This window comes from Taurulus bubalis, assembly GCF_910589615.1.
Source record: "Taurulus bubalis genome assembly, chromosome: 4".
In the NCBI taxonomy this organism is placed as follows: domain Eukaryota; kingdom Metazoa; phylum Chordata; class Actinopteri; order Perciformes; family Cottidae; genus Taurulus; species Taurulus bubalis.
In genome coordinates, this window is record NC_136592.1 from 13,080,210 (window position 1) to 13,095,429 (window position 15,220).

General features: G+C 42.9%; 1 protein-coding gene across 1 annotated transcript in view; it reads left to right on the forward strand.

Annotated features, from left to right (window-relative positions):
- sox6 (SRY-box transcription factor 6) overlaps window positions 1-15,220 on the forward strand; it is a gene marked incomplete at both ends in the record, with an annotated part of 98,138 nt that overhangs the window by 15,240 nt on the left and 67,678 nt on the right. Inside the window, 2 exons of the mRNA XM_079217321.1 lie at window positions 1,010-1,250; window positions 4,156-4,366. Coding sequence (XP_079073447.1) covers window positions 1,010-1,250; window positions 4,156-4,366 — 452 coding nt within the window. The remainder of the gene's footprint in view (window positions 1-1,009; window positions 1,251-4,155; window positions 4,367-15,220) is intronic.

Genomic DNA, 15,220 nt, shown 5'->3' on the forward strand with positions numbered 1-15,220 from the left:
CACCAAAAAGAGTGAATTAACATGAGTTTCCTTTGCACCTGATATGTCAAGTACAATATTCACTGTAATATTCATGGAAATATGTGACAGTTTTGTGAATTCAGTCCTCCACTATTACAGTAGTTAGATTTGTAAGCTGCTTAAGTGGGATTTGTTGGCCCAAGGGAACACTGTCACAGCAACATGTTAGTAGTTTCTTAATTTGATGAGTGGAAACAAAAGAATAAGAGGATGTTTTTTGTTTGCGTTTGATTGCTTCAGGGTGAAATTTACTTGCACATGGAAAATTATTAAATTGTTGAAGGACAAAATCAAATCAAATTTATAAATAATAACTTAATTGAGAGGTTTTTATTTGAGAGTTAACTTATTTGAGAGGTTTTTACTTTTTATCTGCATGATTCAATTTCATTTAAATTCAATTCAGTTTATTTTGTATAGCCCAAAAATCACAAATACAAATTTGCCTCGGAGGGCTTTACAATCTGTACACATAACATCCCTGTCCCGGGACCTCACATTGGATCAGGAAAATCTCCCCCAAATAAAGATAGTAAAAACCCTTTTACAGGGAAAAAGGGAAGAAACCTGAGGGAGAGCAACAGAGGAGGATCCCTCTCCCCGGATGGACAAAAGCAATAGATGTCATGATAGTCCCACTGCCTGGCTGACCTACTGTGTGAGTTACTGTCTTGGGGTTTGGGCCAAGACCCAAAGAGGCACAGTTCCAGCCCTAGATCAAGCTATCCGTCTGCATTAAACAAAGGATTAGGGACCCCTGCCTGCTCCAAACTCCACAGTCAAGAGCAGCTACAGGCGACAGACAGGTGTAGCATTCAATCCATGTAGCATCATCTGCTCAGGTGCACCACTTTCAATCCCAGTTGCAGCCATGTACAATCACTTCAACATAACCAGTGGTCAACGAAATACTCAAGGAAACTGCATTAATTTTCATGTGTTGTTGATGAACTGTTACTGACTCTATTCTCCACTTCCTGCTCCACAGCAGAGTCATGTCTTCAAAGCAAGCCACGTCTCCTTTTGCCTCTGTGGTTGATGGGGATGATGCCATGAGTCAGGAGCACTTGTCTTGGGAGAAAGAGGAGAGTGCTGAGGCCCATGGCACACCACAGCTGCCCCTGCACAGCCTGCTCCATGGAAAAGCCCATCCCGATGAAATGCAGCCTCTCAGCAGCGTGCCGCCAGAGAGCGATTGGGACAGCCTGGTGTCAGCCCAACAGCGGATGGTGAGCCAAGTCAATACACTACATAAACACAAAAACCTTTGTCTTTCTTATTTGATGCCTCTGTGGTCAGGATGGAATCAAAGCAACCCGTTAATAGTTGTGGGGGAGAAGGGTAAATGATAACGTAAAGGTTTGTAGCTCAGGGGGATGAGTGGTCGTCCCGCAACCACAAGGTAGCCGGTTCGCTCCCCAGTCCCCCCATAGCTCACATGTCGAAGTGTCCCTGAGCAAGCACCCGGGTGCCTCCCACGGCTGTCCACCGCTCCCTATCCAAGGATGGGTCAAATGCAGAGAAGAATTTCCCCAAGGGGATTAATAAAGGATACTTTATTTTTCAAGGAAAGCCTGCACTATTGTTTTATGCTCGTCTCTTGGGTATTTAACATCCTGGCTCAGGAGTCACTTATTGTTCCTGGCTTGTACAAAGAAGCTCAGGCAGTATTTTATCCGTAGCTCCATCCATCCATGCTGTGAAAACTTTGGGATGCTGGGGTCTTCGGATAGGCACCTCTGCCAAACACTAAACCATCAGCTAATACCAGGTTAAACAGACGACCTCCAACAGAGGACCTCTAACTCTCCCTTTTAATAATGTGGCTCATAAAATTGCATAATGAGCAATGGAAGACCATGATGCATTCTTGCTGTTATTCAGTAAACATGTTCTTGGTGCACGTGTGATGAGCCACATCTGCAGTCAGATCCCAGACGCTGTACATCCCAAGTGTGGAGCTGCTTAGATGTGAGCGGAGCGAAGAGGAGCACAGGTACTTGTGGGCTATAGACATGGGAGGCAGGTGGTTGTCTGTGACAGACGGGTCTGTGGTAAAGAGACCCTGAGGGCCTCTAAAGTAGTTGTGCAGTTGGCCACCGAGACCCTCAACACCTCAGTATTGCAGCACAACGCACACGAAAACCAGACTCATGAATAGGCTCTGTAGCTGACTGCTGCGCGGGATGCTGGGGTGTGCATGCCGACGCTGTAGGTCATTGACAGGCAAAGGTTTACTCAGAAACAGGAAAGAAAGTTTCAAATTACCTACAAAAATATCTAATTGATCAATTATACATACTATAATATTAATAATGAGTAGCCTGTTAAGCCCTAGCGTCCCCCAATTGGGGGACCCTTTTGTATCAGGAAAATCAAGAAAAAATCATGGTATAAATCCCTCCCCCCCAAAAAAACAAACATGTTAGGTATCAAATTAAACATAAAAATCAGGGCTACAATAATATATAATCCCGACGTACAACCTCTAAACACAACTCAAACAATAAATAGGATTAGGGGTTAGGGTTAGGGTTATTAGGGTTAGGGTTAAGGCTAGGGCTTAAAGGGTTAATTGTATAGTGCTTCTGTAAAATAGTGTTTACAAAGAGATTTACAAATTTGTCAGTAAAAATGTCAGTGACAATAAGTCTAGTCATATCAGTGCTAAATGATGGAAACATTTATAAATCATTTCGAAAATACAAAGAACAAACTCAAATCTTGTTCTTTCAGTCTCACTCTAAAGAGTAAATGGGAGGAAGGACGCAAAAAGAGAGGAAAGGTAAAATGGAGGACGACAGGGAGAGATGGAGACAAGAAAAAGGGAAGACATAAGGCGAGAGTGTTGCCTTAGCTGATTATCTGACTCCACTGCTGTGCCATGCGTCTGTGTGGGCTGTGCCCTGAACCTTTGCCAGCTGATTAACCCAGCACTGCTCCACTCCCCTCAAGCACTCTCCACTGTCTCTGCCACACTGCATAATCATCCAACACGGGGCTGGGAGGTGCAGAGCAGGCCGGTAGGTCGTGCCACCCTGGTGCTTGGTACCAGACCACCCTTCACACCACTGCAACTCTGCCTGGAGCTCGACATGCAACGCAGGGATGAGAAATTGGCACTAACAACATTCCTTCCCTGTTTACGGCATTCCTGTCTTTTTATTTAGGATTGTCAGTGGCTCCAGACATTGTTCTATCATTCAACCCTGCTGTATTAAACTCCGTTATCACACTGCTGTTGATTAAAGCTCAGTTTTCCATGACAGGCCTGCAATATGGGTTGGATACAGACATGTGCCATGTTTATTCCCCTCACTATGAAGTCCAAAGTTTAAATCAGAGCTAACTGTTCCCCCGTTAAAGGCTGCAAACTCCTGGCTGCTTAGCCACCTTCTGCTTTCTCAGACTCCACAAACCATAATTAACGCCACCTCCTGTCAGACGCAACCTTCGCCACGGTCTGTGCGCTGACTATACACTCGTTGTGCAGAGTATTCTCTTCCCCCTTAAGCTCTCTCCCATTCTTCTCCCCATTTCCTTCATGTCTCTGTTTGTGCACAGGGAGCACTCAGCCAGTCAACCACAGACAGGACCCTTAGTTAAATACTAAACCATACACAGGTGGGACTGAAAAACAACAACAGCTCGAGACAGGACACAGATTTACGATGGCTCAAGGCACTCAGCTGAGAATAGGTCTCCACTAGAAAATAAACAAATTACACAGCAGTCACCCTAACACAAATGCACACTCAAAAGCAATTTGAGAAATTACAGTCGGGAGGTTTCTCTGCGTAGTTTCTGCAGATGAAAAGTAAAGAGCACATTATGGATATGCCCTATGAAAGTGTACCTCGTCATTACGTCTCAGTTTTTTCACTTGTCATATCTCCTTTACAGCAAAGACATCTATGTTGGCAACACAGACATTCATGTATGAAAGCCAGAGAGGAGCTATTTGATGTGGCCAAATCGCCCCTGAGCTGCAAATAAAACTAGCAATCACTGCATTTGAATGAAAAACTGTCAAAAAGCTTAATGGAGCCCTGACAGAATACAGAAACACCCTCATCATTTAATACAAATCCCATCTCTCGCTGTCACCCCTCCCAACTTTTGTTTGTCTTTCAGGAATCTGACAGCAATAAAGTATGCTCCCTGTACTCCTTCCGGAACAATTCCACTTCCCCACACAAGCCGGAGGAGGGGGCCCGGGAGCGAAGTGACCTGCTGAGCGGATCAGCGTTTGGAACTCCGGAGCGGCGCAAAGGAAGCCTGGCAGACGTAGTGGACACGCTGAAGCAGAAGAAACTGGAGGAGATGACAAAGACAGAGCAAGATGGTATGCCTCCCTGTGTGTGTTCGTGTGTGTGTGCGTGTGTGTGTGTATGGGCGTAGGAATACCCTTTTCCTACAAGTGCCTGATCTTCCCCATTTTCCCCTTTCCTTCTCATCATTTTCTAACTTCCTGACTGTCCGCCTCTTTTCTCGTATGTCTCTCCGCCTCGTACTCTAATGTGGGCACACACACAAGCTGGGAATACTGACGTCACAGTGTTTCCAGTTTGTTCTGAACCTCTTCCAATGTGACAAAGACTGTGTGGCAGAGCACCTCAGTATAAGTGTGGTCTTCTTCCGTGCCAAGGCAAACTCTTTGACTATAAAACTCATAGTGCTGACCTAATGCCAGGAACATTACCTCTTTTTATTTTGCTACAAAGAACACATTTCACTCAGCGCTGTTATTCATCAAAGTTTGCTACCCACAAACAACCCGAGGCCTTCTCACATCCTATTCAACACGTTGTAGACATTTCAGACCTTTTTATTTTCCTAGAATTGCATGCAGAGGAAAAAAAAATCCTTTTCTGTGATAAGACTACTAGCTATCTGTCATATCTGCACCCCGTTTCACCCTGCTCGGCTCTCACTCCCACAGCCTGCAGTCTATCAAGAATATGGCGGAAAAACAAATATTTGAAAGAGCTGTGCTGAAACACATCCCCCTTCTTAATTAGGGCTGTAGTAATATAACTACATCCAATCAAATGTTAAACCCTCTTGGGAATGCATGTGTCTCATTTAGTGTCTGGGGAGCTCTTAGCTTAAGCACTTCATCAGACGAATAAATTAGACCTCTGTTAGCCTAAAAATAATTTGCCACTTCTTTTCTAAGTGTTCGTTTAGTGATCTTTGTATCAGAGCATCACAGGCCTCTCCCCGGATAATCATTTAGCCACGTCCTGATATGCAGACTGATGTTATTTCGGTAATAAAAGACAGAACAATCATTTACCTGAACACCTACAAACGACCAATAAATAACGAGAGGTATTTGAAACATTAAACACACAGAACATGCTGGTGAGCATGCCAGTATACTGTAATTGATCCCTTTTATTATCTAATGACCACTGAAATAGGCAATTTGGCAAAACAATGTAACAACGAGAACAAAAGCCAAAGGTAAAAGCACAATCCCTTTGTGAATATCACATTGAATTACAATTAATACTACAATCCAGCAGATACATTTGCCTCTGTGAAGAGTTTTCAAGTTTTGCCCGGGTTCACGAATGCACTAGCTCTCTGTCACACCAACAGAAGGGAATATTCTGAAGCTGATCCCAGCACGCAAGAGAATGACGCTTCACAGGACACATTTTGATTCGTAAAAAAAGTCAAGCGATTCTGTTACTACTTCTTTGTTTTACCCAAAGGTAAAAATACATTTCACATGTGTCTTGTTTCTTGCAGAATTGATTTTCAGGGCAATGTTGTCAGTGGTCTCTGTAGCAACGGCGGCTGTTATGGTAATGAGCCCCAGCTGGTGAAGGCTGGTTGTTTTAGTAATTTAAATGGTCAAGTGCAGCTTGTAATCCAGGGCCGTATGTTAACGCAGGGAGGAGCGGGTGCTTTAGAGAGCCATACAGCTGTTTTAATCTCCTGTTAATATTAGAGACTTGGTCGTTCTCATGCGCCGTGCATCATTGCCACCTAAATAAACTCCCTTGTTGAAGGAAATTTGTTTCTGAGCAAGGAACACAGCAGAAGACAAGAGCCTCACAAAGTTCAGTATGCTGTCCCCAAGCTGCAGGAACTGAGAGATACTCTCTTTTTGAGAGCACTTGAGGAAGCTTCAGTGGTGATGATCAGTGATTACTGTAAAATGGAGGGAGAGGGACTCGTAGAACCTGCCAAAAGAAAACCTTGCAGAAGTCATACTCGTATGTCTTTGTTTAGGGAGAGAGACACTCGGAAATTAAAAGGTGCATGATTAACTGGTTAAAGGAATAGAAGGAGGTTGGGGAAGCCATTTGTTGTCTTAATAATGCTGCTAATGTGCGCAAGCAACAGATGAGCTAAATATATCGCTTATCTAAGCATGACAACTGCTGCTCCGGTGCCTGTCTGGTCGGGATCACAAGGTCCTCAGGGACTCTTCACCATCTGCTACCATTCTTCTCTGGACTTCCTTGTCTGGTCAAGATACTTCATTGTACTGATGGATAAATGTGGTGACCTCAAGTGTTGAGGGAAAACCAATGGTCTGTTGTGCACAGTACATGTGGACCACTTAAAGTAATGTGAAGACTGGAAGCTTTAGGTGAAGAAGCCTCTTGGACGAAGAAGCCTCTTGGACATGGTATCCAAATGTCCCAGCGCTTCTTATTGCTCAGTACGTTTTTCTTTAGATGTGATTTGTTTTCTGTTGTCAGAACCACAAATTAGATTCCAGTCAACCCCATTTTATTGTAGTGGTAGCTGAGATCTTCGAAAGCCCTGAGAGACCAGTGAAAAAACTAAAATCCTGGTCCCTTTTTCAAAGTCATTTTTGTTATGCCTTAAGAACAGGTGGAACAAGGTTCCTTCATTTTTCCCCACTTATCTGGGAATTAAGTTGAATCATTTATCAGTTTTCTTCTGGGTGAGTTTTAATTTACATAACTTTCTAACACAATCCATGGAGCTTTTGTTTGGAGTCTATAGAAAAATTTAAGAAAACATGAATTCTTACTCCTCTTTCATTCATTAGGAAAAAGATTAACGAGTTTTCTTCATTGACCGTGAAGACTTATAATAAAGAATAACATTATAACAATAGAGGCGGTGCTCACTAGCTTCACCATCCTTCGATCGCTATATATTTGTACCCTTTCACCCTCTCCGTCCTTCCACCCTTCCTCTCTGTTTCTGGTCCTTGAAGTGCTTTAAGTGCTTGTGACTGTGCTAATGAATGAAAATGTCCTCCCAGCAGCGAGCACCACATTTAGCTGAATAGTCACCTTTGCTGTAAAAGCTCTATTAGGCCCAGTTGCCAGCAGGGCTAACGATTGTGCCCCATGTTTATTTACTAGGTATTGTAAATGCATTATTTATGGATAAGTTTTCAGACAACACTTGTCAAGAGTTAAAAATGTCAGTATAAAGTATGCGGGGAAAAAGAAAAATAGCCACCATTATAAAAACCCAAGGTGACCTTGATTTGATTCACATGCAATTAGAACAGTTTTATATAATGCACTAAAGTATGAATCAATACTGTGCAAGTCAACACAGAAAATACGTTGTGTGTTGAGTCTTTATGATCGTCCCCTAAGACAAGGACGGGTAATTGGGTTAAGGCTCCCTGTCCTAGCTTTTAGGGATGTCACTGGGCTCAGTGTTTAGCTGTTTGAGTTCTTGCCAGTAAAACCAGCAGATGCAGTCATGTATATTTTGTCATCTTTGTGTTATTGAGTGATATGCTGAAACAGGTGTGGTCTGAGGACATTTGACACAGCCGTTAATCTGATAGTGGACACTTTCTAGGTATAATCTATAATTATCAATAGCCTAACTTTTTTTTCAGTTCTCGTTCAAGAAATAAACAAACAAGCAGATACAGACAGTCAAATATATATTGCACGCACACACACACACACGCACACACACACACACGCACACGCACACACACAAAGAAGATGCCCTTCCTTAATACAACAGCTCTTTAGACCTGTCAGAGTGGATACAGTAGGTGCTCAAGCAGAATACTCAACACCTGGAGCCCTTTGACAGAATCATGGCTAATTAGCTGAGCAAAGGGGAACCATACCACCATTCAGCCAATCTGCAACCCCCTTTAATCTCAGGTTGAAGGATATTTAATGGATACTGAGAAAAGAGTTCCCTTATTTCAGCGGCAGGTAACCTATCTATTGCTGGTGAGATAAAACAGCACAACATGGTGCGCCACTGTGAACTAATTGTGTTGGGGCACAGGGTTATATGGATGTGTTCCTGTGTTATCACTTAGACCTCTCTTTCTCTCCCTTTGCCTGCATCACCTCTCCTCTATTTCTAAGTGTAATCCTCCTGGCGAGGATGTGTATTATCACTGTGTAATGACTGTGCAGTAGGTTGAGTGTGGGGGAGTGATCAGCATTGTGTGTGTAGCCCCAGGTCATTATCCTCTATTACAACAGGCCATGTAATGAGATTCAGGGAGGGGTGAAAGCTTTGGGAGAGAATAGGATCAGCTCTAAGCCTGTGGTCTGATTAGCACTGATGAACTCTTGACTCTGTTGTAACACTGTCCCCTGTCAGTGTCACAGCCCCTGCTGACTCCACATGGAGGCTGACTGGAAATTGTCTGCAGGTGTTCAATAGCGCCAACAGATTTATTTTTGGGAATTCATTTAGCTTGAATGTAGCGTTAAACATATTTTGTAAAGATATATTCTGTGCAGTGCAGTCTGTATTATACATTATATTATAAAAAGCACCCCTTCCCTCTCCCAAACAGACTGATGCACCTTTTCCCCTCCTCCTTCAGCTTCCTCCCTCACCCCTCTCCTCTCATCCCAGCTGCCATGTCATCTGGTTCTCCTTTATCCCACCTAATTAATAGGAATCTTTGTTATAATGATCTGAGCATGAGCCTCTGACTCCATGCATATGCAATGAGGCTGGAAATCCAGTTGCCTTGGTTGCAGATTTTGAGGCATCCTTCACACATAGCTGTACGCTGCCTCTCACTGAATGCAGCATTCTATCGGACAGAGTTAGACCGGGACCCTCCTGGCAGGACACACACGCACTGGACAAACATGAAGCACCAGCATCTCTCCTGTGCACCATGCACCCACCTCCTTTAATAATCTGTTGTCTACTCTGTCAACAAGATCTCAGCAAGCTACTTATCTTGATGCAAGTAATCTATTTGATCAAATAGCCGATATACTTGTGTGTGTGTGTGTGTGTGTGTGTGTGTGTGTGTGTGTGTGTGTGTGTGTGTGTGTGTGTGTGTGTGTGTGTGCATGCATATACTGTATATGTAAGTGGGGGCCTTCTTCTTGCGTTTGTGTGTGTGCATGTGTGAGTGTTCTCTCTTGGCCTGTGGCGTGGAGCACCAGCCCAGCGGAGCAGTGCTCTGGTCTGTCACTTTTGTTTGAATAGGTAATGTAGATCTGTTCAGGCTGAAGAGACATGAGCTGGAATCGCTTGTTAGGACACATGATCAAAAGCGGCTCTCTGCTCTCTGCCAATCAACCCTCTTGTCACCCTGTGAAGCAGACGTTAAATAGATTTTTCGGCTGTATGCCGCGGGCAGCCTGCCAGTCTGACGTGAACTTAAAAAAAAAAAGATACCCTGCCCTTTGCTCCTCCCTCATCTCATGTTCCCATCCTCTTCTTTCGTGTCCAGTTTTTTTTACTTTTTCTTCTCCCCTTTTCCATGTTTCCCCCACCATCTTGACACCCGAACCTGATCCAAATCAACATTTTCCCTCCTATGATTTTTGTCTCACACCCCATCTTACTCTCCTGTGACAAAGTTGCTCCTCTGCCAGGCTGAGATCAGAGCCCAGGGCTAAATGGAGTGGCTGTATGAGGGGAATAGGGAGCACGGAGTGTTTGGTCCTCTGCTGAATTATGTATTTACTATCTGTTCCAAAACAGAGCCCTCACATAACACAGGCGCGTCCCCATAGGACTCTGGAAGCCGACACAGGTTTCACTTTACACAAGCTAAGATCTAGATTTTGTTGCCCCTTTCAAAAAGGGAACCCTTTCTGCTGTCTTGGTCATTCAGATGACAAAACAAGCAGCTGCTTCTTCAATGTGCCATTCTTTGCATTCAAGATCACCTTCCCCAGTTCTCATATTCCGATTAGTCAACAGTAGCAACTGCTGTGAAGCATTCCAGGGGCCATCTTCCTCGGTTTCAGCTGTTGAGCGTGTCCCCCTGCACCCATGCAGCACAAAACCCCCATTGTGATCCTGGCTTACTGGCTGCACAGGAACCCCTTGATAGGAGGAAACGGGTGTCTCTGAGAGACAAATCACAGCTAGGTTTGCACAGAGGCTTGTTTGTCTTTACATACTCACACACCCACACACTGTATGCCTCGTCAGTGACATCACTGCTTGTGCAGTAGCAATTTGGGGAGATAGTAAAATATTTATATTTGCTAGTAGGAAAAGAAAATAATAGATTTGCCTCATAGCTGTATTTAAGTGACTGGGTGATTAGGTCAGCAGCCGTTTGCAATGGCCTGACTGTTTTATGTGACGCCGCACTATTTGGAGGGGCACGGAGATTGTGAAACGCGGACACACAAGACGGCAGGAGCCATTAATGCTGCTATATTTGTCATTGGGCTAGAATTGGGAAACAACAGCCTGGTTTTTCGATCAAGAGGATCATGATTAAAGGGGACATATACAGACAAACTGCATATATTCGGGACAGTGGAGTAGGAGGGGCCGAGGCGATCAGAAATGGGGAGAACAGGGGCTATTCCACAATGGGATGGGGTGCAAAGGGAGGGCACATGTGTCCTGCTGTGTGTGTGTGTGTGTGTGTGTGTGTGTGTGTGTGTGTGTGTGTGTGTGTGTGTGTGTGTGTGTGTGTGTGAATGCCTGCAGTAGGGTTACACAGGGAGACTTGTGTGCCAGCTCAGTATCACTGTCCTAGCTGTGGCATTCAGCTCCCAAGCATTCTCCACACATAACTTGACAAAAGAGCCGGTGTCATCTGACCAAGGATCAAAATAGTGTGAGCGTAACTCACACCCTGGGCACAGACAGCCTCTGTGGCCTGCTAATGATTTCAGCGCACCATTGCAGGCTTGTTCTGTAAGTCAGACGTACGTCAGCCATCCAGCTGAGATCCGCCTTGACACAAGCAAACATGACAACTAGTGTAGATCAGCAGCCTATTAACATATTTGCATTGTTTTACCCAAACAACAAGCACTAATGTCTCACCCTAAACTTTGATGGTTGCCGTTTGAACAAAGAGACTATTTAATCAGCAGTGATGAAACACTCTCTGCTCTTTCTTTCTCCTTGTTCAATAACATTACATGCGCCAGGAGATGAGATGAGGATGTCAGAAGGAATGAATAGAAATGTGTTTTATTGCACTGCAAAGCCTGAGTGCCAATGATTATAATTATTTGACGTCATGTCTCTTTGGAAGTACCTCTAGAATCTTTTTTAAGTCTGCCCCGGTCGAGTGGTTAATTTGCTTTAAGATCAAGTCGTCAATTGCACATCATGAAGTTCAATCTGTTGGTTGACGTTATTATTTAAAATTAGGATTAACGATTTGTTGAGGCGGCCTTTATGCTATTCTTCTCCCAATTAGCATAATATTGGATAAAGGAAATTGGGTCGTTAGATTCTATACTATCCTTTTACTTTTACCCCCCCGCCACACCTCATCTTCCTCTTTCCTTCTTCTTTGTCATTTTCTTCTGGGTGGGTGGCACTATGCTCCACAAAGCCGATACTGTAAGCCTGTTGTTAGCTTCCCTGTTGTGAGCTGGACCAATGAGCTCAGTCGCTCATGAGAAGCAAATTTCTCCATCTTTGCCCAGCAGGTCTCAGTCCGTATGGCTCTGTATCCCACAGAAAGGGAATGGGCCGATTGAAAAGAAAAGTACAGCGTCTATTGTTGCTGAACCAACTTGAACAACAGCACACTGGGCTCTGCGGGTAAATGAATGGGGACTTTCTTGGAGTTGGAATGCTTAACCTTTTAGAAGTGCTATGGTTTCTTCCTCATTTCTTTATCCAGTGGCAAGACACAAATCAGACTTGTACAGTGTAGAAACATTCATTTAAGCTGTAAAGATGCGTTTCTGGTACGATGATACAATGTTCAGACCACAAAAAGATGTCTACTAATTCTTAAAACTTTTGAATGGTAAGAGTTATTTTTTCTCTCAGACAACAAATACAATAATCTAAAAATAGTTGGTCTCACAGTTCAGTAAGCAGTGCACTCTGGCATCTTAGTAAACAAAGGTTGCTGCGAGATTTGATAAACAACTAATTACTATTTGAAAATTAGGAAGCCAATCTTCAGAAATGGACATTAATAATACCCTCACTTTAACTTTACCTCAAAATTAGTAATTTATTCAAACTGAAATTTGAATATATTATGCAGTTGGGAGGACAATCACACACATGCTTTAGCAAAATTCAACAAATTGACATTATGCTATATTATCAAACATACAGTTTATAATTGTAATTTGTGCGTTTTTTAATATCTCATTTTATGGTTCAATCTCTGAAGCGCATCGCCGTCGACCAGCATTTATGATGAAATTAAGTTTCAATGCCTATACCAGACTTGGCTTCACTGCAAATTGTAATGCATTCATGTGGATCCTATTAGTCACTTTTTGTCCTTGTAGAGTCAGATACCCATTAATTTACTAAATCACACTGAACAGTCATGATCACAGTACTCCACATTTTGTTCACACATCTATTAATTTAACATAGTTGAATAAATGTGAATGTTTTCGAGCCTTGATTAGCAAGTTTACATGTGACAGTTAAATTGCAGGGTACCCACACAAAAAAAATCTCCACTGTAAGGTACCCAGTAATTTTATTTTTGCGTGAATTTATTATAATTTATTACAGTGTGTGGACCCTAATGATTACTGACATCAAATGGCAATTATAAATGGAAATCAAGTCCACATATTTCTCCTCATAATGTTCATCTTCACAAGAGCTGATCCCCTGATCAGCTTCGGCTGAGATTTCAGAAGTAAATCAACTTTTCCTTCCCAGTAAACCAAACACATGCATGCTTGCACACGCTCAGTGTGTCACATCACTATATCTTTGTCTTCAATATTTCTTTCTCTTTTACTGCCTGTTTTGCTTTCGTGCTCCATTGATAGTTGAAACAATTAATTAACCAGTGTCGCACCAAGTCTTTATTAGGCTGATTATTATTAAATCACAGATAACTGTGGGAAAGAAACACAAATTGAAGCTTGAGCTTTTTTGTATTTTTCTTGCTTCATTTTAATAAAACATATAGTTGTCTTCCTTAATTTATTCAATGTAGCAATTGTCCTGTCCCCCCCAATTAATTGTGTTTATAGCCATGTTCAATAGACTTGGCTGCATGAATAGAGACTTTAAAGCAAAGGAGGGTAGAGGAGAGGGAATGAAAAGTTAATTTTGCTATCCAAGCATTTAATGGTCCTAGTTCTTAAAAGTGACCTTGTGGGGTAGAGAGCGGAGCAGCACAGCAGCTCCTTCCAGATGCACACATGGCATCCATCGGGGGCACAATCACGCACAGTCCCAACACCTCAGGCTCGGACATATGTTGAGTTTTATTTCATTCTTCTGACATTAATCCTATTCACCAGCTGTTCTGCCAGCTGCCACTCTCCGGCTTAAGGGGAGATTGCAGTTTTGGGGGCTCTGAGTACTGGTTTATCTTGGCTCCTCATCTGCTCCTCACGAAGTTTTGATTGGATTTTTTTTCTTCGCCCTCCTACTTCCAGGTTCCTTGAGTTGCATACTTCCCTGCAATCTTCTTCTCTTCAAACTTATTTGCTTTTGTTTTACTCCGTTCTAATTTGTGTAGGCGGGGGGGGCTGCAGTTTGACATTGAATCTTGCCTTTTTTTGGCCTATGCCCTCTGCAAGGACTAAAGGTATTCAGTAGTGTTCTTCAACATATGTTCTAAAAATATGCACATAATATTTATTACAAACGGAGGTACGGAGGTTGGTACATGTGCAGCATTTCTTAGCATGCAGCATACTTGCCTCTTGTCTGCCCCTTAACTTCTCCCACTCTTTCTCTCAAGAAAGCATTTGTAAGGAATCTCAGTGCTGAAAGCTGCTCACCCCACAGTCATCTAACAGCATTTCTGTAGGATTACCCTGGACATGGCCTCAGCCTGTACAGTTATGATTATTGACATATTGGGTCTGACATATTTCACATTTATGTGCATTGTCTGGAAGCATACTCAAGTGTTCTCAATGTCATTTCTGCTGAAGTACAGCCGGGCAGTCTGCGAGTAAGGGCTGCAATGAATTGATCATTGCTCACTGCTCACTTTAATAATTCAAGCCTGATTGCCACAGAGTGCCGCAGTAAAATGGATTGGGAGAGGTCACATGCTGCTCAGCTCAGGAGGTGAAGCCTCTTGGGGATGGTTAATTCATATATGCTTGATAGACACGTGTCCTATTTAGAGAGGTCAGTGTGCTGTGTGTGTGTATACGGCTTCTCTGAATGGCCAGGTCAACACTGTGGGATTAACACAGTGGTCAGCGCAGATAAAGGCATGGGATAAGGTAGATGTTCCTGGTCACAGAGGCCAGCATTCTTCTTAGCTTCTTGATGAAAAAGCAAAGCCAATCCAAAAGTTACCTTCAAATTGCATATAATAATCCTACTAATTTACTGCTTCTTTAAAATGTGCTGCTCAAAATTAGACAGTTTGTATTTTTTTTAAACTTGTGAATACATGTGACAAGGTCTTTCAGTCCACTTAGCATTTAACTATCAAACCTTCAGTCACTAATGGGATAAATACAAACAATATAATTCAATTAGCTGGAAGCACATACAATGTTTGCCAAACATCAAAGAAACAGGGCAGCAGAAAATAAACCATTGAATTGAACAGATTCCTTAAATTCAAATTGTTAACCATTTTGTATACGACTGTTGATCCAATATCAGCCCTAGCTGAGCTTTTCAGACTCCTATTCAGGAAAAGACCTTTGACTTATGAGAATGAACAACAACTGGGTCACGGCAAGTGATGTTGCCAGTAAGAAGTAAGGAAATATAATGGAAGGAAGTGAGGCAGTAAGGGAAGAAAGAGGTATTGGTGCAGAGGAGATGCATCCGAACATCAGATGAATAGTCA